We start from the raw sequence: 27,026 nt of genomic DNA, 5'->3' as shown, positions 1-27,026 counted from the left end.
GATTCCTTTTGCAATTATGACTCCAAACTTTTGACCGGTAGTGTATATTAAGATCGAAAAATCTATTTGGTATTGTTTTTAGTATGAAGAGACTTAACTAGCCGTCTGTCGTAAGATCTTTTTGACTTAATTTTATACAAACTATTGTTTTTAAGACAAATTTGCTTAATGCACTAGCAGCCAAATTTGCTTGTTTTGACATCTTAAAATAAGTCAGTCAAACTTAAGTCAAATAATAAATAAGTCAAAAGTAAATTAAGTCATATGATTTTACCAGAAAGTGCCAGGTAAGATAACACTTGGTTAGAATTTATTTTTTGCAGTGTACAAATAAAGTTACTTAACTAAACTTATAAAGACATGCTTGTTGACATACAAAATTCCAAACGGCACAACAGGATGTCCAAACAACAAACGTTGAGAGAAACTGAAGAGCTCTCTAGACAGTCAACTCGATCTGGATACTCAGACTTAGAACAAGGCATCCATGTCATGATTAAAAGGTAAAAGGGCAGGGTTAATTATCTTGCACCATTTTGAGAAGTGGCTAAACAATGCATTACACAGAGCGCTGCTTTCACAGGGCAGATAATCGTCACAGTAAGATCTTTAAATGAGACAAATATTAAGGCTATCACTGCCAAACAGAACTAAATGTATAATGTAACTACTGTATAGAGTTTAGAATTGTCTGTATTTTCTTTTTCATTTTGTAAAGCACTTTGGTCAACTGGAGGTTGTTTTAAACTGTGCTATAAAAATAAATCTCACCTTCATCCACTGTTGAAACAAATGATTGTCTACCTAACTAGATGCTGGAGAAATCCAATTCTGGCAGAAGTACAAAAGTCAGATTTGAGTGCAGAGCCCTGCACATAATCCTGGTGGAGAACTTGTACCTGGTCCTAGACTGTAACCTTGATCTTTCAGTGTATTCCATTGTTTTTCCATAATTTCAATTTAATGTGTTTGAGCGTGACATCATGTGTCTGGAGTTGGTGGTCCTTGTTAAAGGATAAAAACTAAATTTATACAAATACAATTTCAGTACCAATTTAGTCGATGTAAAAGGCTGGGGCATGCTATCAAACATCTCATTATTGATCTTTTGAGGGGCAAACCACTGTTAATCACAGTCCTTTTAGATTCATGTTTTTATGTCTGATCATTGTTGTCATCAGGTTGTTGCGATGATGGACAATGCAGCTATGATCCATTTAATGTGTAAAGTAAGAATGGGCTGTGTGTGAAACATCTTTTTTTTTCTCCCAGAAAAATAAGTGTAAAAATGTATTTGCATGATTTATACAATGTGTTCAGTTTTCAGTGTTCCCTTCACATCTCCCTTTTCTTCAATTAAAGAAGAAATCCAGCATTCTTCAACCTAGGGTCTGTTTTTAGATGATAATACAACAATCGTGCAGTTTTGAGTAAGACTGGAATAAATAGCACATAGCACTGCACTGCTTTTGGGGGCTTCTTCTCTATGTCAAAGTAAATTGTTCTTTTAAGCCATTGACAAGATTCAACTAAATCATTTCATGTCTATGCTAATTTGGAGAGGGTCTCTGCAGACAAACTGAAGTATTTTTTACCTTAGTAAGTATAATGAAAGGGTATAAAAAAGGACTGTTTGTGCAGTCAGTGCATTACCTTGCTCTTTTTTCCAGTCACCCTATGGGCAGAAGGGGGAACTTAGATGGGCATTTTGATGCCACGTGTGTGGAGAAAGTCTGTGCAAGTTGATTACTGAAAGCAGGACAAGCTATTGTCAATGAATACAAAAGGAGGAGAATGTAGTTAACAACTTGCACCAACATTCTCCTCACAAGATTGCAGCCACTGGAGTAATGGTAAGGTAATGCACTGATTACCCACTTATTAAGGTACAAATGCTTAATTTTGTCTGCAGAGACCTCCTAGGTAACATAGACACGTAATGATTTTTTTAGCATATTTCTGTCTTCCTCAACATTTCAACGATTGACATAGTTTTTATCCCAAATGAAAATTTTGATTCATTATCATCTTAAAATAGACCCTAGGTTAAAAAATACTGATCTTCTCCTTTAAGCACAGTGTCATGGTTTATCCTGTAATGATCAGTCATGATCCTTCTTGGTCCTCCTCATGTGTTAGCAGCCACTTATTCACTACAAGAGAAAAAGAAAAACAAAAGATCAGTGCACATGTGGCTACCGTCTAGCCTGGAAGCCAGCCCGAATTTAAATCCGCCCACAAAATTTGAGGTCGGAAATTCAGTCAGTCAGACTTCCATTGAGAAGCTTCTATGAAACCTTGAGAACTGTGTGGACTAATCAAATAATCTGGGCGGGTTTTATACAATGATGGATAGATGAGCAACCCTAAATATGTGAGCAACAGTGCCTAGTCATTCATCACCTGAACACGCTTCGGTTGATTTTACAATAAAATGTTTGTCGCTGGAGAAGCTAGACGTTTAGATGTTGCCTTTGCGTCTGTTGTGATTACACTGCCAAACTGCTTATCTACAGTAATTACAACTAATCAATGAAAAACCTTACTGCAGGCTTCAACATGGCTGTGTTTATGATTAGAAATGGGGTAAGGCTATTTGCACCCCTGGTACAATTAGCAGTGTATGCTATTCGTACCCTGGTACAAATATCAATGTATGCTATTCGTACCCCGGTGCACACAGCAATGTGTCCTATTAGTACACCGTCTGGTACAAATATCAATGTATGCTATTCGTACCCCAGTGCACACAGCAATGTGTTCTATTAGTACCTTGTCTCGTACAAATATCAGTGTGTTATTTGCACCCCTGTGCATTTAATCTGGCATATTGATCACACAATGTAATAATAATGTATTGTAATAATGTTTTTATAATATTTTAATGTAATAATATTATTTTAATATTTTTTTTTAAAAAACAAGCAACATGTTTTTTTGTTGTTACATAAAAGAGTGTGAATAGCTCAGCTGTCACTCTGAATAATGTATGCTGTTTGCATCAATGTACAGTTAGAAGTGGATGCTATTCGTACCCTGGTGTTTATAGTACTGCATGCTATTTACACCCTGGTGCATGAACTAGCTAATTGTTGCAATCAAAACTTCTGTTTGAGAACCGATTTCTTGTTCAAATTGCGTGCCTTTTCTCCAGAGACGTTGGTACACATGCACACTCACTCTGCCAAAACACATCACACGGGAATCAAACCCCGGTCTCCCGCGTGCCAGTCCTTGTCTGTAACCACTGCACTATATGCTTCCACAAGAAGGTATGGTTTGCAGGTAAACTTATAGTTTATAGGCCTGAACGTCATATTCAAAAAAATTTCTGTTAGCTAACAAACTGACGGTTGTATGACAAACTTTTCCATCTCAAAACAAGACAAACTTTTCCATCTCAAAAAACAAACTTTTCCATCTCAAATTTAATTTGAACAGATATTAGTGCTGAAACCGTTCAGAATTCTTCACTTTCTGCTGACGAAAAAACGAATGTCGGCCATGTTTTTTGGGCACGCGAGCAACATTTTTTTGTTGTTATGTAACAGGGTGTGAATAGCCCAGTTGTGTGGCCAAGGCTATTCGTACCAGAATAGACACTCCGTTAGAAATGTCAAACAAATTTCATCTATGTAGGAACTCACGATCGCATGGTTTGCATACCACTTTGTCCTTATCCATAGTTTGATCTACAGTCCAAAACCTGAAGTGCTTCCATATCGAGCTCCTCAAGTTATTAGAGGTTATCACTCGTCTCTCTCATGTCGCACAGGTTGATCGCTGTTGTCCTCCATTTTTGGCAAAACACCAGTGATTGAAACTAGCCTATAGGCCGTAAAGTGACAGCTAATTGTATGTAGCTCTTACTGTGGTCACTGTATGGAATAAAGCCAAATGCTAAACAACTGTCCCACACATCTATTACTACTTGGTTTGTAACTTTTAATTCATTTGAGAATATCTACTATACAGGCTTGGAATTTCAACATTCTGGGGACAAGGCCACTTGGCCTTCAGTTGGGCATATTTGGTGGAGGGCACAAAGGCCACATGTCAGGGCACTAAGGCCAACGTTAACTATACAGTAGTAGGCTATAAAAATGATCAAAGTTGTATTTAGCCTATTCACTGCAGTAGACCTGCATCACTGTATGAAACATTACAAAAACATGAAACATGACTCATTACATATAACTGTAAATCATCTGATCATCTAATATTTGCAGATATCTAGGCTATTTAACATTTATTTGATATTTGGCCTGTTATGAAATCATGTATTGAACAATTTAAGCACAGCTCAGCTTTAAGAAAGTCAAATAGCCTAGATGCATGCTTAACATATTGTGATCATTAAGGGTACTTTCACAAACTCTTAGTCAGCTGTCCTCTGATTTACCCAGGGGCGGACCTGCCATTAGGCATGGTCAGGCAATCGTCATCCCCGTATCGTAGGCTATTTCGTTTTTTTATAAATGACCACCGCATCCAAACAATATATTCTAATCCATAATAAAGATTGAAAAAAATATTTTGCCTCATGATTGCTCATAAACTCATCATAAAATCAGGTCTGCTTCCTGTCACGACAACTAGCTAGTCTGAAGAGGTCTTGGTGAGGTGTGGAGTTGAGCGATTGACAGCAGCCATGAAACGTTTCCAGAGTGGAAGTGATAAACGAAAAAGAAAAAGGGAGGAGGAAGAATTTAGAAAGAAATTGCCTAAATTAACCAATTTCTTCCAGTCGAAGAATTCTTCCACGGAAGAAAGTAATTTGGATAGTGATGCAACAACAGCTGAGCTGGGTGGTGTAGCTAAATGCTAGCTACAGCAGCTGTGGCACCGATGCACCACCACCGGCAACTTGCACTACATATTCTTCTACTGATGATGATTATGATGTTGATCTAAGTGAAACAGTCGTGAGGGACAAGATCACTGTCACTGCCGAAGTCCGCACTGGTGCTGTTGGTGCTGCTACGGACACCATTTCAGTTGCAGAAGCTTTGGGTGCAAACGAAACCAGTAACGTGAATAGCCTTAACACGATACCTAGCACTACAGTTATCAGTGATATGGCCAGACACCGTAAGAGATGCAGAGCGAGTTGAAATCGTTAAAAAAGGCCCTGTGCAAATTAAGAACTTTGAAAAGTGTCCAGGTCCGCCCCTGGATTTACCGATATCTAGGCGACATTTGTAATATTTATTTTGTATTTGGCCCGTTATGAAATAATGTGGAACAATTTAAACACAGTGTAAAACTTAAAGCCCAAATTTGGAGACATCCATGTATGTTGAAATTTACTGCAAATTCAAAACGGGATTACTCTGGAACGGCTAACTGTACAGGGGACTGCTTTACACCTTTGTGTTCGGTAAGGTCTGCTGTTTATTCTGATATATGGTTTGTCATGTGTTAAACGAGGGGTTCGTGAAGTATTCCGCCGAGATGAATGGGTAGGGAGATGGACGCAAAACCTTCAGTAGAATTTATGATTAAATGTAATATAATTTTTTCTTTTCTCGCGAACCGTTCACCACAGCAATTAGCGGCTGACATCGTTTAAAAGCTGAGAAAAAGCTCTTTACTTGTGATGTCTGTGTGATGAGTAGGCTAGACTACTACGCGAGTAGTTCAACTGAGAAGAATGGGTGAATTTGGACGCACTTTCTTTCTTGCGTTAACTTTCTCCACTGCGTAATTTGCGCTGTGAATGCTAATGTTTTGACAGGCCATAGGCTAAATATATATCGCTATTAGTAGGACGCAAAGCAGAATATTGAAAGAAGGGGGCACCAAGGCCACCGTGGCCTGTAAACCTCTGATTTTCAAAGGGGCGTCACGGCCAACGCAAGGGGCCGCCGTGAAATTCCTACCCTGCTACCATATATAGTAATATATATACTCACTCCACCGTTGTTTATTCTCATTGGAGAAAATGTATAGGCTTTTTAATTTTGGGAATGGAATGGACAGTCACTGTTGAGCTTTGTTTTACCCCAGATATTCTCAAATGAATTAAAAGTGTGCTATCCAAGTAGTAATAGATGTGTGGGACAGTCACATCATTGACTGCATGTTTGAAGTTTATAGGACACAGTTAGCGATCACACTAGTACTGTGCCTATCAGAGACCACCTCTTGGAGCAGACATGCATACGGTTTGTACGGTATAGAGCTAGTCAAATGAATGTGCTTGGGCACGGTACAGATTGCCTAGTGTGAATGTATAAGTATATATACTTTTTTGAAGGGCTGAGGACAGGCAAGAGTGCTATTCAGGGCTACTGACCTCGATATTGCAATTTCTGAGCTCTTTTATTTGGACAGTCTTTGCCCAACATGCCAAAGTTGATATTGGTGCGGATGCATCGATCGTTTAAAGGTTGTGCTGGACGAACATTGTCACTCATGCTCAGAAAAATTACAGACAGGTCGTTCTGACTCAGGAGACGCATAGAATGCACCTGTAACAACAGCACAGAGAAAAACAATAAAACACATTATAGAGATACACTGTTCTCACTAGAATCAACTTGAAGATGAGGCAATGAATTGAAGACAATGCAAAAGATAGATGGATAGATGGAGAGATAGATAGATAGATAGTAGGAGTGTAACGGTACATGTATTTGTATTGAACCGAAACGGTACGGGCGTCACGGTTCGGTGCATGAATTTACACGGAGAATACACGGTATAAAAATAAATAAAACTTGCGCGCGAATTAATTAATGGAATGCCAAACTACTGTTCGATACGCAAGTTCATTAGGGACACCTAATCTGTAGTCCCGCTTTAGCTCAGTGAAGCTCTCATTGGCGCATAGGTAGCTGAGGTCCGCCCACGTGGGTTACAGTTTTTTGTCAGGTCGACGGTAGAGTGAGTCAGAGATAGCAGCAGCACTAAGGATGGGTATGGCGAGTGGTGGCGACCCACAAGAGAGGTCTCTTTAAGATCGCAAGTTTGGGAAATCTTCGGTTTCCCAGTCAGTTACAGTAGTACAGGCGAGAGAGTGGTGGATAATACTGTGTCGGCATTGTGTCATCAGTTGTTGGGTATGTGAGTGAAAATACATTGAACATGCTAACACACATACGACTCCATCACCCAGATGTACTGTAGGTCTACCAATCACTGGAACGTGACAAAAAACGTCTCCCTGCATTTCTTACCAGCCTTTAGATACACATACAAATAGGGCCAAAACCGCTTAAAAAAACGCTTAAAATGATTTTGTAATGATGGAAAGCAGTGTAAACCGTGTGGTGATCACCTTTATGTTATGTAACTTGTGTTGTGCCCTCACATGAAGAGCTGGCAGTAAGTGTCAAGTGTCAACGCTAACCAGGCTAATAAACAAACCATGCAAACGGTAAAGTCATGTGACTTTTAGTTAGACTATTCCGTTTCCCTCACGGGATCAAAAGTATGACATTTTCACAGTTAGTAGATTATTAATGTAAAACACTGAAACACTGAAAAACATTGAAGAAACTGTAGACCCTTCCATATACAACCAAACACGGATGTTGAAAGTCTCGCCTAAGTGGATATTTAAAAATCATTATTCTATGTAATTTGCACTTTCATAAATAAGAGATGCTGTAGGCCTATTTTCAGTTTTATAGCTGATTGTCTTATTCTGTTTACAAGTTACAGATTGAGTCTGTAGATGATGTGGGGTACTTGTTTACTGTTTACATCTTACTTTGCACACTTCAGGCTGTTTCAGCTAGCTCAGGGGAGATATTTTATCACTAGGCAGTAGGCCCTACAGCCCGAGACATTCACAATAAAAAAAATTGCCTTCTGCATTTTTTATTTGCTCTTCCCGTACCGAACCGTGATGTCTGAACCGAGGTATGAACCGAACCGTGACTTCTGTGTACCGTTCCACCCCTAATAGATATAGATACTTTATTCATCCCGAGGGAAATTTAACAAGCCAATTTTAAGTAAATAAGAGGCCAATAGCCTATTCATTTTTGCAGTGATTTTACAACTTTGCTTAGATTTTGGAGTTACCTGCATCTTCGTCATATATATGGGCTTGTTCATCAGAATCCATGTAGATGTCTCATAGCATGGGGGCACTGTCATAGAACCTTCATATGTAATGAAACTGGACGTTTCTGGATAAATATCCTTGATATTCAGTTCTCCAAGAAAATATGCATCATCTGTGAAATAAAAAAGAATAACAGAAAGCATGACATTTTGTTATTTCATTTTCACTGAATTAGAGTTAGCAGTCAATCAACAGTTTTCTGGAGCTAAATCTTGAGTGAAGTACCAAATATTATATTTGAGAAGTCAATTCTGATGTTTTTATAGCAGCATATTGAGCATTGAGGTGATTTCTAGTGTTAGCCAGGCTTCCTTAACTTAATAAGTAGAGATGTGAAAATCTCTATCAAAATGTGTGGCCTGTGAAAACGTTTAGTGTTTTTGATTAAATGGCCACCATTGCTATGACAGTGACATCACCGTTTCCTTTCTACAAACAAATCAACAGGCATTTGTGAAAATGCATTCCTGATTATTGCAGCACCCCCTAAAGGCCAATGATGCCCACGGCCACCACATTGTAGACTCTGGCCACCCCAGTGGCTACCCCAAGTATATATGATATTGTTTATTGTTTTGTCAACGGCTTTTGGTACTCTTAATCATAGGTTACTTCTTGAAAAAGGCCCTTTTTGGTGTAGATTAATTTCCTACGCTACCTCAAGACTAATACTAAAGAAATGGTGTTACACAGGGCTCAATTTTGGGCCTGTCATTATTTACATTGTACATTAATGATATTGGTGCATCAGTAGAATCATGGGCGTAGATTTAGGGTGGGACGCTCATGACTAGTCCTAACCAATATTTTAAGATGACAAAATTGTCCCCACCAATATTTTAGCGAACTCATTTGTGCTGCTGATCATTCCGACAGCCAGCACGACAGTACAAGAAACGTCGTCATTTCATTGGCTGAAAAACCGAGGGGGAGGGGGAAGGGTTATCTGACACGCATGCTGCACACATATACCATATGATATATACAGTCTATGCTGCACACACATTGCATTATTCTTGCACTGGTAGTCAAGCGAGCGGGTGTGTCAACGACAACGGTAAGTTACCAGGGCTGTCTGTCAATACATAGGCCTACCCCATAAAAGGCCAGAGTGAAACATTTTGATATTCCCTTTTCCCTTCAGCATACATACAAACCCCTTTTTGTGGTGTGTAGATCAGCTATGCCATCCAAGAAGAAGAAAGGGGACATACGAAGCTTTTTCATAAAGCAGAGTGTAAGTAAGCAAAATAACTAGCCACACAAGCTAGCAGTGGTAGTGACCAGGCTTTCAAATTATGCAGATTCTATTATGTGGAAAAATAGTATTAATTGGTGATAGCATATGTTACCCAGGATATTGTTAAAGATAAACCTAGCTTCTGTAATCTTTCAACCAAGGTCAGGAGTATTGATTAGGGGTGTGCAGCACGGTCGCATAGAAGTCGCGCTATCACAATAGATGCTATTACCAAGTCACAGAATGTTAATTAGCCTATCTTAAGGTAGAATCTTGGAAGTCACAATAAACATTGGATCTGGACATTTTTCGTTTCTATTCTCGTTATGTTATGTATTTCTGAGTGTAGCCTACACAATGCAGAGAAATAAAAGGGAGACCCAAATTCGTTTGAAGGACTGTCATTGCATTGTTATGACACATGCTGTAAAAACGTGTTGGCAATGTGAATAAGTTAACACTGTTGGTTATTCAAATATAATGAATCATTATTTGATGAATAATATCCAAATAACACTATCATATACAATATGGTAGGAGGGTTAAACTCGCTAGCCAAAGGATAGGCTACAAAATGAATGAACCACTTTGTATGCAGGAAAGACAGCATCAAACCACTACAGATGGATGGCAGGTTGAGGAAACAGCATCAGGGCTTCAGGTGAGGTTCTAATTATTAGCCTATGTCAAATTGTCAATTGTCAGCAGCATTGCTGTACAATATAATGAGATGGAGTAGATTCACTTCTGTATTGTGATATTCTGTATTGCCAACAGTCTGAAATAACAAAGGAAATCGCCATTAAGGCCCTGGTATCTTACAGCAAAAGAATTCCAATTACAGTTAAGCAAATACAAATATAATTTAGAGTCGCATAAATTCATAGATATATTCAATCCTAAACTATGGTGCATTTCCATACTCAGTAACATAAATAAAATACTATATAACTATATGACTATATGATACATATGACTATATAATCTGGGCAAATTTAAGATATGCTTAGCTTCTGTTATATGAGAAACAAAATTGGCATCTACATTTATTTACGTTTTAACAATTGTTTTCGTCTGCACATATTTCTCTCCAGTCGGAGATGCTAGTTTAACTTTAGAGTACTATAAATAATGAAAGAGGCTATTGTCTATTGACAGTCTGACTCTTGTCAGTAAAAGTTAACTTTTCAGCTGGGGTGGGGGTGGGGATTGGATGTCCCCACCAAAGCTGAGACCAAACCTACGCCCTTGAGTAGAATGTTTCAATTCTTTATGCTCATGCACCATCTGTAGAGCAAGCAGTACCAAATCTTCAATGTGTTTTTGATTGTGTGCAGAATTCCTTGAAAGATTACAAACTGGTTCCAAATTAATCAAATACTACATTTATTATTTTTACTAGGACAAGAAAGTGCGATCTTGGTGCCTATATTATTTGTTCCCTGAATGGAAGACAAATTGAGCATCTCATTAAAAATATATGGGCATTTGGTTAGACCACAAACTATCATTTAGAATACATGTGAATGAGTTCACAAAAAAGGTAAAAACTAAATTGCACAATCAGTGTTTCTCATAAACATTCTTCCAGAAGCAGTGCTGTTAGTTGCAAAAAATTGGTAAAGGAGCTAAACTGGGGGGGGGGGGGGGGGGGGGGGTCTGGGGTAGCCTGGATGTCAGCTGAACTAGCTCTGCACACAACATTTGAGGTCGGGAAGTTCGGTCTGGACTTGTTCCGTTGTGGAGCAACTATGCCCGAACCAGAGCAGTTCAGACCAATCAAATTGGGCTTTGTACGATGACGGATAGATGAGCAACAGTTCCTCGTCTATCACGTCATCTGAGCACACTTTGGTTGATTTTGTTTGCAACAAAAACGCTGTGGCTAGAAGCTCAACAGATGGCTTCTAAGACCCCGTTTAAACATAGGAGAAATGAAAACGGAGGTTTTATCACTGAAAACGTTTATTTCTGAGAACTCCGGCCAAAGTGGATATGTGGGAAAACTCCGGTTTCACTTTCATCAAGAGAAAACACAGTTTTTGCATTGAGATGTTGTTCCCTCGTTTGTTGGAAATCTCTCATCTCTCTTGATCACTTGTTCGCTTGAGGGGTTTGTGACACCCTTCCCCAGCTGTTTTTAGCATAGGTGTGAACGGAATTATTTTTTTAAACGAAGGAGGGGAAATATAAATTTTTCTTTACAGCTTACACTGCTATTCATGGCCTACCCTGCTATTTGTGTTCTTAGATTTTGCTGTTGTACAATATATTTACAGCGGAATAACTTTAAAAAAAAAACACCAGAAAACAATGTTAAGGCATTTGTGGAGAAGAGGGATGGTTCGGTGTTCTTCCTACAACTCACGGTAAGCTATTTCGTTGCTCTGATTGGTTAGGTCTATTCAGTTGTGTGCAGAGGCATTTTCCCCACTGTATCGGTTGAAACACGCCCCATAATCACGTTCCAATGGAGCAGTATCTCATTAGACTCAAATTCTGACAAGAATTGAGTATGACGACGTCAGGCTACGTCTGGGGGCATTTTCCCTCTGGAGAACATTTTGAAAAATAACCCCTTAAAGGAGAATTCCGGTGTGATGTTGACCTAAAGTGTGTTGAAACATGATACTGAGTGTGAACGTATGTCTCATAGCTCATCTTGGCTTGTCCCCTGCACTCAGAAATCTGGCGATAGTTAGCCGATGCTACCAACAGTTTTTCGATTGAGGTGCCTCTGGCATCGGCCTAGCCATGCAAATAAATCACTGTTTTACACCATTTACGAGGCTCAAAGTAGCTCCATACTTCATTGGTAGACTTCCGAGAAAGTACCTTCATGAAGTTTACCGTTCACCGCCATCTTGAATTTAGTCACGATAATGAATGGTTGCCTTGAATTTAGTCACGATACTGAATGGTTGCCAAGCAACGTCGAGGCGCAGCTACTTTACATTTTTATCAAGTTATGGTAGTGCAGTAATATAGAACGAAATGCGGTCACGGTGTATGTTTATGTATAGTATAGTGTATATATTTCCGTGAGGGAAATTTGGTCTCTGCATTTAACCCAATCCGTGAATTAGTGAAACACAGCACACAGTGAGGTGAGGCACACACTAATCCCGGCGCAGTGAGCTGCCTGCAACCACAGCGGCGCTCGGGGAGCAGTGAGGGGTTAGGTGCCTTGCTCAAGGGCACTTCAGCTGGCAACCCTCCGGTTACAAGTCCAGAGTGCTAACCAGTGGGCCACGGCTGCCCAATAACTGCCCAATTATGCTGAATTTTACAACGGCATCGAACGCGATTCAGCCAATCACAATCAAGGACCAGAACTACTAGTGCGGATGTCACGGGTGACTATATTCCGTGGGGGAGGAACCTACATGCTAGGAAAATGAGTTTCCATAGGGAATATTTTAATGGAATACCCAGGGTTAAAATGGTTGCCCCCTGTGTTGAAATGTAAACAGTAGCGCCACTTAACAATCCATTAGGCTAACAAGCTTCAGGTGTTTAGCGGCAGGAAGCTAGGCTGGCGATTGGTGCTTATGATGGGCGGGAGCCCTTTATATGGCCTAGGTTGCCGACAGAAAAGGAAGCAGACTCGGGGAAGAAGAGAGCACTTGGCCTTCTGTCAGATCTGGATTTTGTGACCTCCACAGCTACATGTACAGTCATTCTGGAAATACTGAGCATGGCCAGCCAGAGAATCAAGGAGTAGAACCACAGCTTTCATGGAGACGTTTTGCCTGGACACTGTTCGTTTTCCTTGGTCACCTTGGGTTACCGTCTGAAGTGCCCTGTTATTGAAGTGTCCACATTGGGAAGCGTCTAGCTGTCTGTAGTGCGTACACGAGTGCTTTGACAGTTTTGCATTGTTTGGCCTGCACATATAACAGTTCTAGACAATTTGTCACATGTAACCTGGGTGGATTAGGTGAGTAACTGGAGATAGTCAATTCAACAGGATACGTCGTATCTGTAGCTCAGAGGACTCTTATGCCAAACACAGTAATGATATGGTGGAAAGATTCAGGGAAAGGCAGTATCAAGAAGATTGGGTTCAAAATGCAGTTGAACAATTTAAAAATGTTAACCAAAGTGATTGCCTCAATAAGAGGAGAACTAAGTCTGATGGTGGAGGGCCCCTATGTGCTATACAGTACTCCCCGTTGGGAAACTCGTTTAAAGACATTGTTCAACAACATTGGCATATTTTAAAATCTGACCCCAACCTTAAAGTAGCATTTAACGATCCTCCACGCATTGTGTACAAACGTGCTCCTAACATACGAGATCAAATTGTTAGAGCGGATTTGCCACCCGAACAACCCTCCCACTTCTTATCTACTATTCCATCTGGTAACTACAAGTGTGGAAATTGTGCACAATGTGGTTTTATATTTAAATGTCACTACTATACCCATCCACACTCTGGGAAAAAAATTGATATTAAGGGCATAATTTTTTTGTAACACCAAAAATGTAATCTACATGATTAAATGTCCTTGTGGATTGGCATACATAGGTAAAACAACACGTTGTCTGAAAACTCGAATTTCTGAACACAGAAGTAGTATACGCACAAATTATATAAAAAATCCTGTAGCTGTACATTTTAATTCTGTGAAGCATAACCTATCCACACTGCGATATATTGGAATTGAACATGTAAAAGCCCCTAGAAGGGAAGGGGACATTAATAACATCCTTTTGAGAAGAGAAGCATTTTATATCTTTTCTCTCAACACCTTATCACCCAAGGGCCTTAATCTAGATTTTGACATAAAACCTTTTTTGTAATTCTTTTTGTTTTCTTTGTATTTACTTTATATTTGTATATATTTGTTGTCTCTGTCTTTGTTTGTAATGCCTAGTCTATTGGTGTTCAGATTATCAACTTTATCTGTAGGTGTACTTTGTATGCCAATGTTGGTGTTGCCCTGCCCTTAAATGGGCGTACCCATGCCAATTGCTTAATAGCCTAATATACCTGATTGACATCACTTATCTGTACAGGCCATTTTGTGCTTATATACTGGCAGTGCTTTTTTATTTATTAAGATGCCTGAAGAAGATTGTAAGATCGAAACGTTGTGTCTTTTTTCTATTAAAAGTTGAGTCGTTCAAAGGCAGTGTGCAAGTCTTTTTCACTTTTTAACTGGAGATAACCCAGAGCATCATAAGTAGCTGCTGTCCTGACACCGACAAGCCTCCCACTGCCCAGTCCCCCTGCTGGAGGAAACGAGCAGCTGCTTCCCTGACGTTGATTAGTCTCCCACTGCCCAGTCCCCCTGCTGGAGGAAACGAGCAGCTGTTGCCCTGACGCCGACTAGCCTCCCATGGCCCAGCCTCTTGAGGGCAACTTCCACCCTAAGACTCCTTTAATAATTTAATAAAATTAAGTATTGTTTAAAAATCATCCCGTGCGTCCTGACTGTTTGTGGAGATATGGTTTGCTCCTCAGGGTAGCCGAGAATTAAGATTATTGTTAAGATTAACAATACACCCTAATGGAGCTATTTTTTCCTTTACTCCTATCAAAATGAAACTTTACACAATGAAAGTACCCATGAAAAGTAAAATTTTTTGTATTACAAGTTTCTTTGAAAATAAATTGTAATATGCAAATGAGCTATAGACTAATCAAATATGCCCAAATTACACCCAAATAGGCTTAATTTTTTCCTTTACTCCTACCACAATAAAACTTTACATAGTAAAAGTATACATGAAAAGTAACTTTTTTGTAATACAAGTTTCTTTTGAAATTAATTTGAATATGCACATGAGCTCCACACTTATTGAATATGTCCTAATTTGCATTGGCAGAAACACCATTCATATGTATGACAAATACATTGGCCCAATCTTCATCCAATCATCCTACTGCCAATCGGTCATGGCAATGCTGCTTTTAGACTGGCCTCTAACCTGAAAACTGCCTGGCTTGGTAGTACCTGCCAGTGGTATAACCCCTGCTGGTATAGTCTTCATGATCACAGAGGCACACAAGTCTCCCCACCACGACAAGGTAGCAACAACGAGGGAGTTTTTTTGGTGTTTTTTATTTTATTTTTTTTTAGTTTAAAAGTTTTTTTAATGTTTTTTTTTTTTTATCCAGCCTGGATCCTCAACCCCTTCTCTGTGGCTCTTGGTTCTGGCCCCCTATATCAGTTCCTGGTTCATTGTTAGTTCTTCCCCTCTGGGTTATATTCATCTGATAAATCAGGCAACTGTGAGTTTGTGCAGCTAGTACCACCATGGGCGGATTATGAACTTTCGGGCCCCTGGGCCCAGATGTATTAAAGGAACACGCCACCCAATGTCAGTAGTAATATATGTTCTTACCTTAACTTTCACGAGTTGAGTCATACCTCTCCCGTGTCCGTACGTGCACTCAAACGCTCTGGTGCTGATGGGCTATTATTTCAACCATAACTGCATAGCAAAACTTATCATCCATCAGCCATCCATCAACACCAAAGTTTTTTGACCAATTTTCGAAACGGCACCCGCCCACCATCCGCTGGTTGTTTTAATGTAGGGGAGAACTGGTACAATTGTAACAGCGGTACAAATGTAACAGTGTTTTATTCTCAAGATATGGTGTAGCTACGGAAACGTAAACAGACACATATCATGTAATTATGTATAATCTTACAGCCATCCAAATATGAATGGTCTACTATAAATACGACCAGAGATATTAAGCAAAAAGGTGCAAAATTCAAGCATCGCGATTTTTTATTTATTTTTAACCGCAACTGTTTGTTTAAGTTTGCTTTGTGAAATTTGAGCGTGTGGACTTCAATCACATGTCATTCATATCTTCAGTCCCTCTGTTTCAAGTTAACATGAGTCCTATTTGATTTATGTAGTCACAGCACATGCAATTAAATGAAAATAAAAACATGACCTGTGCGGGTCAGTTGTAACACCAGTCTCTATGGCAAAATGAACTGATTTTATCGCGAATGCACGAACATTCTCATTGCGAGTAATGGATTATGATTTTTGTGCCGCCATCACCCAATTAAAGTTAACACAGCAACTTGAAATATCACTGTTGGACCAAATGCTTCAGACATGTAATAAATAAGCAGTTTATCAACTATATTTACTGGTTTTATCAAGTGGATATGGCCAAAATAAGCATATTTAAAGGTTATTGTGAGCTATAACACCGTAATATGGTCTGCAATGGCTAATCAATAATGCAATAAATTAGCTTTAACAGTCATACATTTGGACTTTTTTTCTTGATTTTATATGAAAACAGATGCTCTTTGTTTAACCCAGCACTGTTTTGTGTTAAAATATGTTATAGGATTCACGATTTTAGCACTGTTACATTCATGACGCTACTGTTACAACTGTACCGCACTTTTTTATGGCTGTTAAGTTAAATTATTGACAAACTATAACATCTTTTTTAAATTCTGTTTCAACTTTCATGGAGTAGACATGTACGACTCTGTTCTGGTCAAATTTCACAACTCTCAAGTCTATCGTCTTTGTGTAAATCGAGTTTGAATTGGAAAAATAAAAAAGTGTTACAATTGTGCCGGTTCTCCCCTATATATATAGGCTATATGGGTGATGCAGCGCTGCTGACGTGAGGCTAGAAAGCCCTTGCCTGTTCTAGGAAGACTGATCCAATGCAGCAAATATATTAAAAGGCTAAAGTCGTACATTGGCTATGTTGTAGTCTATCCCCAGAATATCAGCAGCAAACTCAGTCTCTGTCTCGCAAAACAGTCTCCAAATAAAACGCACATCGGCCTGTTGCCTTTTCTGCCAGCTTGTGAAAATATATCGTCCAAAATGCTTGATTGCATTGCATTCTCCACATTTTTAGCTACATTTTCATGTACCACATCAGCATTTTTGTTCAGTGAATCTTTTGTAAATTGCTTTACAATTACCGTCGGGCCTATAGGCCTATTGCCTGGCTTGCCTCAGCTTCGTCACGTCCTTTTACAATTTTATCATTGTAATAAAAAACGCAATTTGCCACATAATTTCAACATGCTCCTGGCCTACTAATTAATGCCTATTGTACTTTATTTTTTGCAAAAAGAAAGAAATCCTTGATAAAATAACAAGTAATTCACATTATAGGCTACTTTACACACTGTTATGTCAGGGTGACTGAAAGCCTGTTCTGAAGACTCCCATTCATTTTGACTGCACGAGCGCGTCTTTTTCAGACAGACAGCGCAATTCATTTTAAAGCAATTTACAAAAGATTTACTGAACAAAAATGCTGATGTGGTACATGAAAATGTAGCTAAAAATGTGGAGAATGCAATGCAATCAAGCATTTTGGACGATATATTGTCACAAGCTGGCATATAGGCAACAGGCCGATGTGCGTTTTATTTGGAGACTGTTTTGCGAGACAGAGACTGAGTTTGCTGCTGATATTCTGGGGATAGGCTACAACATAGCCAATGTACGACTTTAGCCTTTTAATATATTTGCTGCATTGGATCAGTCTTCCTAGAACAGGCAAGGGCTTTCTAGCCTCACGTCAGCAGCGCTGCATCACCCCCTACATTAAAACAACCAGCGGATGGTGGGCGGGTGCCGTTTCGAAGATTGGTCAAAAAACTTTGGTGTTGATGGATGGCTGATGGATGATAAGTTTTGCTATGCAGTTATGGTTGAAATAATAGCCCATCAGCGCATCTCTAGTGTGTGTGCCTCTCTCGCTCAGAGGGGAGGGAGAGGCTGAGGGTCGATCCAGCATGGATTCTAAACTCTGTGGTGGATAGGATCTACAATTAGGTGTTAACAATACTACTACGCTAGGTCGAAGTACTCCCAAGTGCTATTGCGCCACACATTGTAGTTCTCCGGTTTATTCGCTTGGAAAATCGCCACGTTTCATGTTGCGTGGCCGTAGCATTTCTATCAACTACTCGTGCAACTGTATTTAAGTCGGTAAAACGTGGATGTTTTTGATTACTTCTACGCTTAGTTGCCGTCAAAGCCCGCTAGCATAGCAACATGCTAACACAGTCCAGCCGCGCACCAGAGCGTTTGAGTGCACGTACGGACACGGGAGAGGTATGACTCAACTCGTGAAAGTTAAGGTAAGAACATATATTACTACTGACATTGGGTGGCGTGTTCCTTTAAGGGCCCCCCACTAATTGTCGTATATGTGGGAAGGGGGGTTTGGGGTCCTCCCCCAGAACATTTTTAATTTGGTCATCCTAGGCCCTGCGTGTCTATTGGAAATTTGGACATGCGAAAAAAACAAAAAAAACAAAACAAATCTGACTAAACCTATATGACCGCCGAAAAAGAAAAAAAGTTCAGTCAGATTTTTTTTTTTTCTTTTTCCATGCAAAGGCTTGGGCTTCAGGGCCCCCTGACCCCTTGGGCCCCTGGGCCTGGGCCCGGTAGGCCCGTGCAGTAATCCATCCCTGAGTACCACGACATTCTCCGCAAATGGTAGTGCAAGGGAGGGAGTACTTTTGACTTTATGGCTTCTTGGCCATCAGGCCTAGTGTTGAGCTCATTTGCATATTTAAAATTGATTTTTCCAAGAAACTTATAAAACAAAAATGTTACTTTTATTGTATACTTTTACTGTGTGAGGTTTGATTGTGATAGGAGTAAAGGAAAAAATAAGCCCATTAGGGTGTATTTTGGGCATTTTCGATTAGTATATTGCTCATTTGCATATTCAAATTCATTTTCAAAGAAACTTCTAGTACAAAATGTTTTACTTTTCATGTAAACTTTCATTGTATAAAGTTTTATTGTGGTAGTAGTAAAGGAAAAATTCAAGCCTATGCGGGTTTATTTTGGGTAGCCTATATTCGATTAGTGCAGTGGTTCTCAACCGGTGGCTATTAGTAGACCTACAAAGGAGATGCAACAAATCAGTCCACAAGCACTAGAATACATTGTTTCGATTTAACTCAATGAAATAAGAGCTCTTCTTAATATTTTATATTGTTGGTTGGTTTAATACTGTTGCCAATGAAAGATTGATGTCCTACCTACACCATGGGTCTCTAACACGTTGTTCTCAAGCTCAGTCGCATGCCGCCCCCTTCTGAGCTTGCTCTGAGGCCAAAGCAGTATACTCCATTTAAACACAATTGTTGCCACGACTCGAGGCATTCCAGCCTATGAATTTAATAAAAAGTAAATTGTGCATAATTAAGAAATAACTCATTTTAAGCTACTTGGCTACGCAGTAAGGTTTCCATTACAACACAGCACACGAATGAACTGCGGCTGCCCTGTCTCACAATAAACAGCGGGTGGAAATCACAACACTTTTTCAACTACATGAAACGTAATAGTGAACCATCAAATACCCCCCAGATTTCAGTGCCCATCAGTCCCAACATTTAGCAATATAATCAAGCAGTCCAAAAGTAAATTAAATCCCAAACCAAACCGAAAATCTCACAATAAAACGTAAGAAATAAAGGCCTGCCTCGAATACAAGAGCTTTGCGCAGCCTAAGTAAATAAAATAATTTCAGGATTTACAGTAGATACTAACAATGTAGAGCAAGAACAACCATGTGGCGACTGTTTCAGTGAGTAAAGATTCATTTTGCAATCTAAGAAGACACATTTCGCGGAAACATGACGGGAACACGCAGAGCAAAGAAAAACGTTGTTCGTTTGTTGCAAGTCTATGTTTTACAATAAATGTTCTATGAGTGAAATATATTGCTGTTGCTGTTAGTTCTTTAGGATTTAAGTTTTCTGTTTAAGGTGACAATTCGGCTTGTAGATTATTTCTCCCTCTTTTAATTGGAGCGAGCCTGGGGCGATTTTACTGGAGCGGGAGGATTTTAAGTGGAGTGGGGAGCAAAATTGAGCAGAGTGACCTGGTGCAAATTAGAGCGGAGGAGTGGCTGAGTGAACAGACCACCTGAGCGAGGAGCGGGATATTCGCACCACTCAGCTCCGCTCACTAGCTCTGATGACACTATATGGCTTGTGTCTCTGTCCTATTTGGTCAATATATTTGACGGCTTGAATGGCCTAAACCTATCTTTTCAAGGCTGCGAAACTCATATTTTGCTCCTCGAAGACAGAGTGGTGGCCTTCACACAAAAACTTGACCTCTAGCATGGCCGCATCAGTCGAGGGAACTACGTCATGTTCCCCAGCCTTGCTGACTTTATCACTGATGCAGGCACGTCACACGATTTCTCCTCTCTATTTCTGTGTTGATGTTGGTTGCTATGGTAGGTGCAAGGTTGACATTATAGTGGTGGTTGCTAGGTTGTTGCTAGGGTAATTAAGATGGTTGCTAGGGTGGTGCTAGGGTACATATGGTGGTTGCTATACTGGTTGCTAGGGTAATCATGTTGGTTTCTATGACAGTTGCTAGGTTGGCATTGGCACGTTAGTGGTTGCTACATTGTTGCTAGGGTAATTAAGATGGTTGCTAGGGTACATATGGTGGTTGCTAGGGTAATCATGTTGGTTGCTATTAGGGATGTCCGATATTGGCTTTTTTGCCGATATCCGATATGCCGATATTGTCCAACTCTCAAATTTCGATTTCGATATCAGCCGATACCGATGTCGATATGTGGGTTATTTTTCCTCAAAACTAATTTAGGTAACATCACATATCTCCTGTTGTGGAATTAACACAACATGCTTAATGTTATTGTGAGGCCCCACTGGATGCATTCTTGAATGCAACAAGGCTTTCCAAATGTTAACATTGTCTGTGCAAAATAAGAAAAATACTTCAACTTAATTTAGGGAAAAAGTGCCATGTTTATTTTATTTTTTTTAAGTGTCTCAAACAACAGTTTGGATTACACTCTCCCTGAGATAATCTTGACAATGCCCACAACAAATAGGGCAAATTTGACTTCTTCACAAATGATAAAACATTGTACCTGAACAACTATGTGCAACATAGCAGAATGTAAAGCCAACTAAAATAACAGGCATAGTGTATGACAGGCTACCCTTTTTCTGTGTTAAATGAGCCTGCATTTGTAGGATGCTTCATGAACTGTTTCTTTAACTAAAACTCAATCACCTTAATTGAATGAATGCACAAATATGAGTCAATTACAATGTGGCAAGCAACTATACTGCACAATTTTGAAAACATTTGTTTGAGCTACAAAAAATACTTCAGGCTTGAGGTGAAGTACATAACGGCCATACCCACAATCAGGCTTGGAATTTCACCATTTTAGGGGCAAGGCCACTTGGCCTTCAGTTGGGCATATTTGGTGGGGGGCACAAAGGCCACATGTCAGGGCACCAAGGCCAAAGTTAACTATACAGTAGTAGGCTATAAAAATGATCAAAGTTGTATTCACTGCAGTAGACCTGCATCACTGTATACAAAAACATAAAACATGACATATTACATATAACTGTAAATCATCTGATCATCTAATATTTTCAGATATCTAGGCTATATTTAACATTTATTTTATATTTGGCCTGTTATGAAATCATGTATTGAACAATTTAAGCACAGCTCAGCTTTAAGAAACTCAAATAGCCTAGATGCATGCTTAGCATTTTGTGATCATTAAGGCTACGTTCACAAACTCTTACAGTCAGCTGTCCTCTGATTTACCGATATCTAGGCGACATTTGTAATATTTGTTTTGTATTTGGCCCGTTATGAAATAATGTGGAACCATTTAAACACAGTGTAAAACTTAAATCCCAAGTTTGGAGACATCCATGTATGTTGAAATTTACTGCAAATTCAAAACGGGATTAGTCTGGAACGGCTAACTGTACAGGGGACTGATTTACACCTTTCTGTTCGGTAAGGTCTGCTGTTTATTCTGATATATGGTTTGTCATATGTTAAACGAAGGGATCTGAAGTATTCCACCGAGATGAATGGGTAGGGAGATGGACGCAAAACCTTCAGTAGAATATATGATTGAATGATATTATTTACTTTTCTCGCGAACCGTTCACCACAGCAATTAGCGGCTAACATCGTTTAAAAGCTGAGAAAAAGCTCTTTCATGTGATACTTGTGATGTCTGTGTGATGAGTAGGCTACTTCGCGAGTAGTTCAACTGAGAAGCATGGGTTAATTTGGACGCACTTTCTTGCGCTGTCACTTTCTCCACTGCGTAATTTGGCCATAGGCTATATCGCTATTAGTAGGACGCAAAGCAGAATATTTAAAGAAGGGGGCAAGGCCACCGTGGCCTGTAAACCTCTGATTTTCAAAGGGGCGTCACGGCCAACTCAAGGGGCTACGACGGCCATGGCCAATTCCAAACCACAGACATAATGTTGAAACAGAGCGAGCAAGTTTGTTACTGCAGCCATCCACGCTTGTTTGTATGCTTCAAGACGCAGCTTGATGAGGTCATCATCTGTGCGCCGGTAAACGCTTCAGGAGCGCATAGGCACTATTTGGGTGTAACGCAAGCATTATTTTATCGGGTTTAAGGCAAAAATAATCCGATAACGATATTAACAGATATTACATTTTTATGCTAATATCGGGCCGATAATATCGGTGGGCCGATATTATCGGACATCTCTAGTTGCTATAGTGGTTGTTAGGTTGACATTATAGTGGTGGTTGCTAGAGTAATTAAGATGGTTGCTAGGGTGTTGCTAGGTTAGTTGTGGTGTTTGCTATAGTAACTCAAGTGGTTGCTAGGCTGGTTGCTAGGGTAATCATGTTGGTTGCTTTGTTGGTTGCTAGGTTTTCATTGTGGAAGTGGTTGATTGGTTGTTGCCAGAGTACTTGAGGTGGTTGCTAGGCTAGTTGTTGTGGTTGACATGCTGGTTGCTAGGTTCATATCATTGCTTGCTATATTGGTTGCTAAGTTGTAACTGTGGAAGTGGTTGCTAGGCTGTTGCTAGGGTATTTTCCATGGTTTCTAGGCTGTTGCTAGGGTACTTGAGGTGGAATAATACAATACATGATAACAAGCAGGGAGATAATGAAAAGCAGTAGTTCTACTCAAACTACTTGTGTACGTAGGCTATGGAAGATTGGTCAAATCTAGCAAGTAGGAAAGTTTAAGTGGCTGACGTGAAAGTAAGACATTCGAAAGGCCAACGAAAGTTAAGGTTGCTTTTGATATATAATAGTACAAAGACGCAAAACTGGTAACCTGACTCCGCCAGATGGATTGCTTTGTATTTGCTCCGCATATCCATCTGGGAACTTTCCATTGGAGAACGTTTGGGAAGGGGCGAAAATATTGGTTAGCTCATTGGATAAACCATCTGTCTATCACCACCTATGTTGGTGATAGATGGGTTCAAATCAACTAATAAGATCAACGAAGCGTTCTTCTAATGCCATATTTTAACATACAAGTTAGGTAAGTAGCTAACGTTAACGTTTTTAAACGTACCATTTACCGAGGCACCATTGAGAGCATCCTCTCCAGCTGTATCGCTGTGTGGGGCGGAAGCTGCACTGAATACAACAGGAAAGCCCTGCAGCGCATAGTGAACACAGCTGGAAGGATTATTGGTGCTTCACTCCCCTCCCTGAAGGACATTTACACCTCCCACCTCACCCGAAAGGCGACCACAATTTTGAGTGATGCAAGTCACCCCGCTCACAATTTGTTTGATCTACTGCCCTCTGGGAAGAGGTACAGAAGCCTGCGCTCCCGCACCACCAGACTCACCAACAGCTTCATACACCAGGCTTTTAGGATGCTGCCTGAACTCTCTCCCCCCTCTCCCCCCTCCACCCTCATCTACATAACATCCTGGACTTTGGACCCACAATGGCTGCCTTGCACTACTCCACTTGTACACTTGCACACTTTGCAATTTGTTGTTGTTGTCCTGTTGTCCTGAAAACACTTCTAAACACACTTCTGCTGCTCTTACATAACTTGCACCACTATGCCACTTGCATACTTAGGTCAAACAGAACTACCTCAGCCATTTATTGGCCTGACTTTTGCACTATTATATTGACTGTCTACTGTATGCACAATTGCACAATTTCAACCCAAATTTTGCTGCTTATTTCTTCATTGTATGTGCCTTCTTATTTTTACTTTTTATATTGTTTACTTGAATGTTATGTTTGTCTGTGGACCTAATTGGTAAAATATGTCTTGTCTCCACCGTGGGATAGTGGGAAACGTAATTTCGATCTCTTTGTATGTCTTGACATGTGAAGAAATTGACAATAAAGCAGACTTTGACTTTGACATTGATTTGTATGTGACATGAACCTTATCAACGACAATCCCCACCAAGTTTTCATGGTAGGCTACACGTCTGAAGAAAGCATATTCCTTCTTGTTAAGTAACTAAGATTCAGGGCTATCAAACACTAACTAGAATTGGCCGTGGAGGATGTCTGTGTCCTTCATTCCTCCCAGCTACATTGCAGAGACTCCTAGCTTCCCCAGGAATACTCGAATATTCGGATAAAACTTCAGCGATAGCTATGCTCATCTCATCCGTGGAAGTCGCCATGTTGTTTAGATTGAACAGTAGCTTCTCGTTGCGTCACACCTAAACCCGCCTCAAAACCAACGCTGATTGGACGTTCGTTTGGCGAACTGCTCCAAATTTTCTCTATCGGAGAGATGCCAGACTGATCTGCGAGTGAAAATCTGAAGCTCGCGAGATCAGGATGGTCTCACGAGGCTACAAAACTGGTGCTCTGAATAGCGATTCTGTTGTCCTTGAAAGTTCCTCTTATTGACGCATTTAACCGCAATTTGGATTAACACCTGCTTTTACGGAAATATTTTACCGCAAAACAGACGTGCGCTTTCATGGGCAGTTTTCATACATACAGGGGAATACCTAATTAGGCGCATTTTACACTTTTCCTCCCATCGTTTTACACGAAACTCCCACTCTCCCCTGACACGCGTATGAATACTATGCATGACACGGAAAAGCGCAAATTGCCATTCTCAGCTCCCGTGAGAGGCAGTCTGCGCTTTTTACCCCAGTGCGGCCTGTTTGTACATACCTTGCCGGGTTTTTACGCACACGTTGCAAAAAAAATATGCCTGAAGTGGGCGCAAAAGCGTTAGTACATATGGCCCTGAGTGTCCTATGTGAAAAAATGAGCCCTAAATGAGCCCTGTAAGTTTTCATTTTTTAAAGTGTTCACCCGCTTGCCACTATATTGATATTGATTTAGCCTTACTCCAGAGCTGGCAAATTAACATACCAGAGCTGACTTTCTTTTATTTTGAAAAAAAAAAATATATTCTTTAAAGATAATGAAAGGTTCTGAGGTACTTACTTTTATATGTAATTCTTGTGATGGTGTCTCTGTTCAGCATGCGGTTCAAAAATGAATTAGAAGTTTCAGCAATCTGGAATGAAAGAAAAGAAACAGTTGTGTATGTCTGATCTATTAATAAACTATGTTAATATAATTTTATACCCTGAAGACAAGAAATACTCTTTTTTACGTTCACTTGGAACAAAACTAAAGGTAACTTTAGGGTTGTATAAAGTTGTTGTTAGGCTTATATGGGCTGTATAAGCTAGGCTGTTGTTAGGCATGAATGTTGTTAGCCTAATACTACTATTATGTAGGCTACTTTTTTACCTGACCAATGCACAAACCTTAAAACATGAAAATATTAACAATGCTTAGAAGGTGTCTCCTACTCCATCCCCTACTTTTGTGTATGTAAATGAGTGTGTGCATAGTGTGTGTTTGTTTTTGTGTATATGTGTGCTTCTGTGTGGGTTCGCTTGTCAGTCTGTGTGTGTGTGTGTGTGTGTGTGTGTGGGGGGGGGGTAATGGTGTGTGAGTGTTTTTATGTATATGTGTGTGTGTCACTGAATTTGTTGGTATTTGTGGGTACCCGCATCAAGAGCATTTGGTTGCTGATCTGATCATAAACTGCCACAGCAACAAAGAGGAATGACTGAAGAATTTGCTGGAACTTCTTGGTATTTCTTGATTGCAAGGGTTTGCATTTTGTTTGTATACATTTTGGAAAACACTTTTCCATTTACATCGGGATTTTGCGAACATTCAGTGTCAGAGTCAATAAAATCAACGAAATTGACAAGCAGCTGTAAGTAGGCTAAGCATGCTAAATTCTACATCCAAACAGTATTCTAACGTTAGCTTTGAGATACTGCTTGATTGCATAATAAGTTTAGTATCTTCAATGTAGCCTACTATGTTGTGATAAGACCTTAGCAGAGTTAACTTCAATGCAGCAGTTTTGAACAAATTTGCGCAGCATGGTCACGATGCTAAGCGGATTTAATAGCAATTTAGCCAGATGTCTTCTATGCAATGCTTTTATGTGGCAACAACAATCCTTCAACAATCGTGAATATTTTGTTAAATGCACATGCAGAAGAGAGGCAGCAGGCTACGACAGAGAGCGGGGCGGGGTAAGGAAAGGCTGCGTGCGTAAAAAGCGCAGCTCAACGGCAATGCAAGGATTTGATCTTATATTTAAATTAAATTAAATTAAATTAAATTAAACATAGAATATTCTGTGGCGGCCGATTTTGATTTTGTGGCGCCCCGCCACAGATTAGTCAATGTATGGGAAACACTGTGTTGGTATTGTCGTGTGTCGCGCACGAATGTGGACCTGTCGTACCATGTGTTCTGTACAAGTCTACAGTTCTATGCACCGCACAGAGCAAGGGTATGCTTCTCCATCTGTCGATTTATGTTATAGCTACACACCATAGCCTAACATCATGCTGCTCCACGCCAACGGTTTCACGT

At 39.9% G+C, this 27,026-nt stretch overlaps 1 protein-coding gene across 1 annotated transcript in view; it reads right to left on the bottom strand.

The window, feature by feature from the left end:
- Positions 1–288: 288 nt before the first annotated feature.
- The window catches only part of LOC143138346 (carbonic anhydrase-related protein 10-like), a 130,485-nt gene continuing 103,747 nt past the window's right edge, over positions 289–27,026 (bottom strand). The window contains exons 6-9 of the mRNA XM_076298842.1: positions 25,563–25,635; positions 8,035–8,189; positions 6,299–6,473; positions 289–2,153 (exon numbers count right to left, since the gene is read on the bottom strand). Of these exons, the coding sequence (XP_076154957.1) occupies positions 2,107–2,153; positions 6,299–6,473; positions 8,035–8,189; positions 25,563–25,635 (450 nt within the window). The 3' untranslated portion in view covers positions 289–2,106. The remainder of the gene's footprint in view (positions 2,154–6,298; positions 6,474–8,034; positions 8,190–25,562; positions 25,636–27,026) is intronic.

The sequence above is a fragment of the Alosa pseudoharengus genome, unplaced genomic scaffold, assembly GCF_046254945.1.
Source record: "Alosa pseudoharengus isolate Yale_2024_CS ecotype anadromous, Long Island Sound unplaced genomic scaffold, YU_APseudo_1.1 YU_APseudo_1.1_scf_21, whole genome shotgun sequence".
NCBI lineage: Eukaryota > Metazoa > Chordata > Actinopteri > Clupeiformes > Clupeidae > Alosa > Alosa pseudoharengus.
This window is presented reverse-complemented; position numbering and strand designations above follow the sequence as displayed.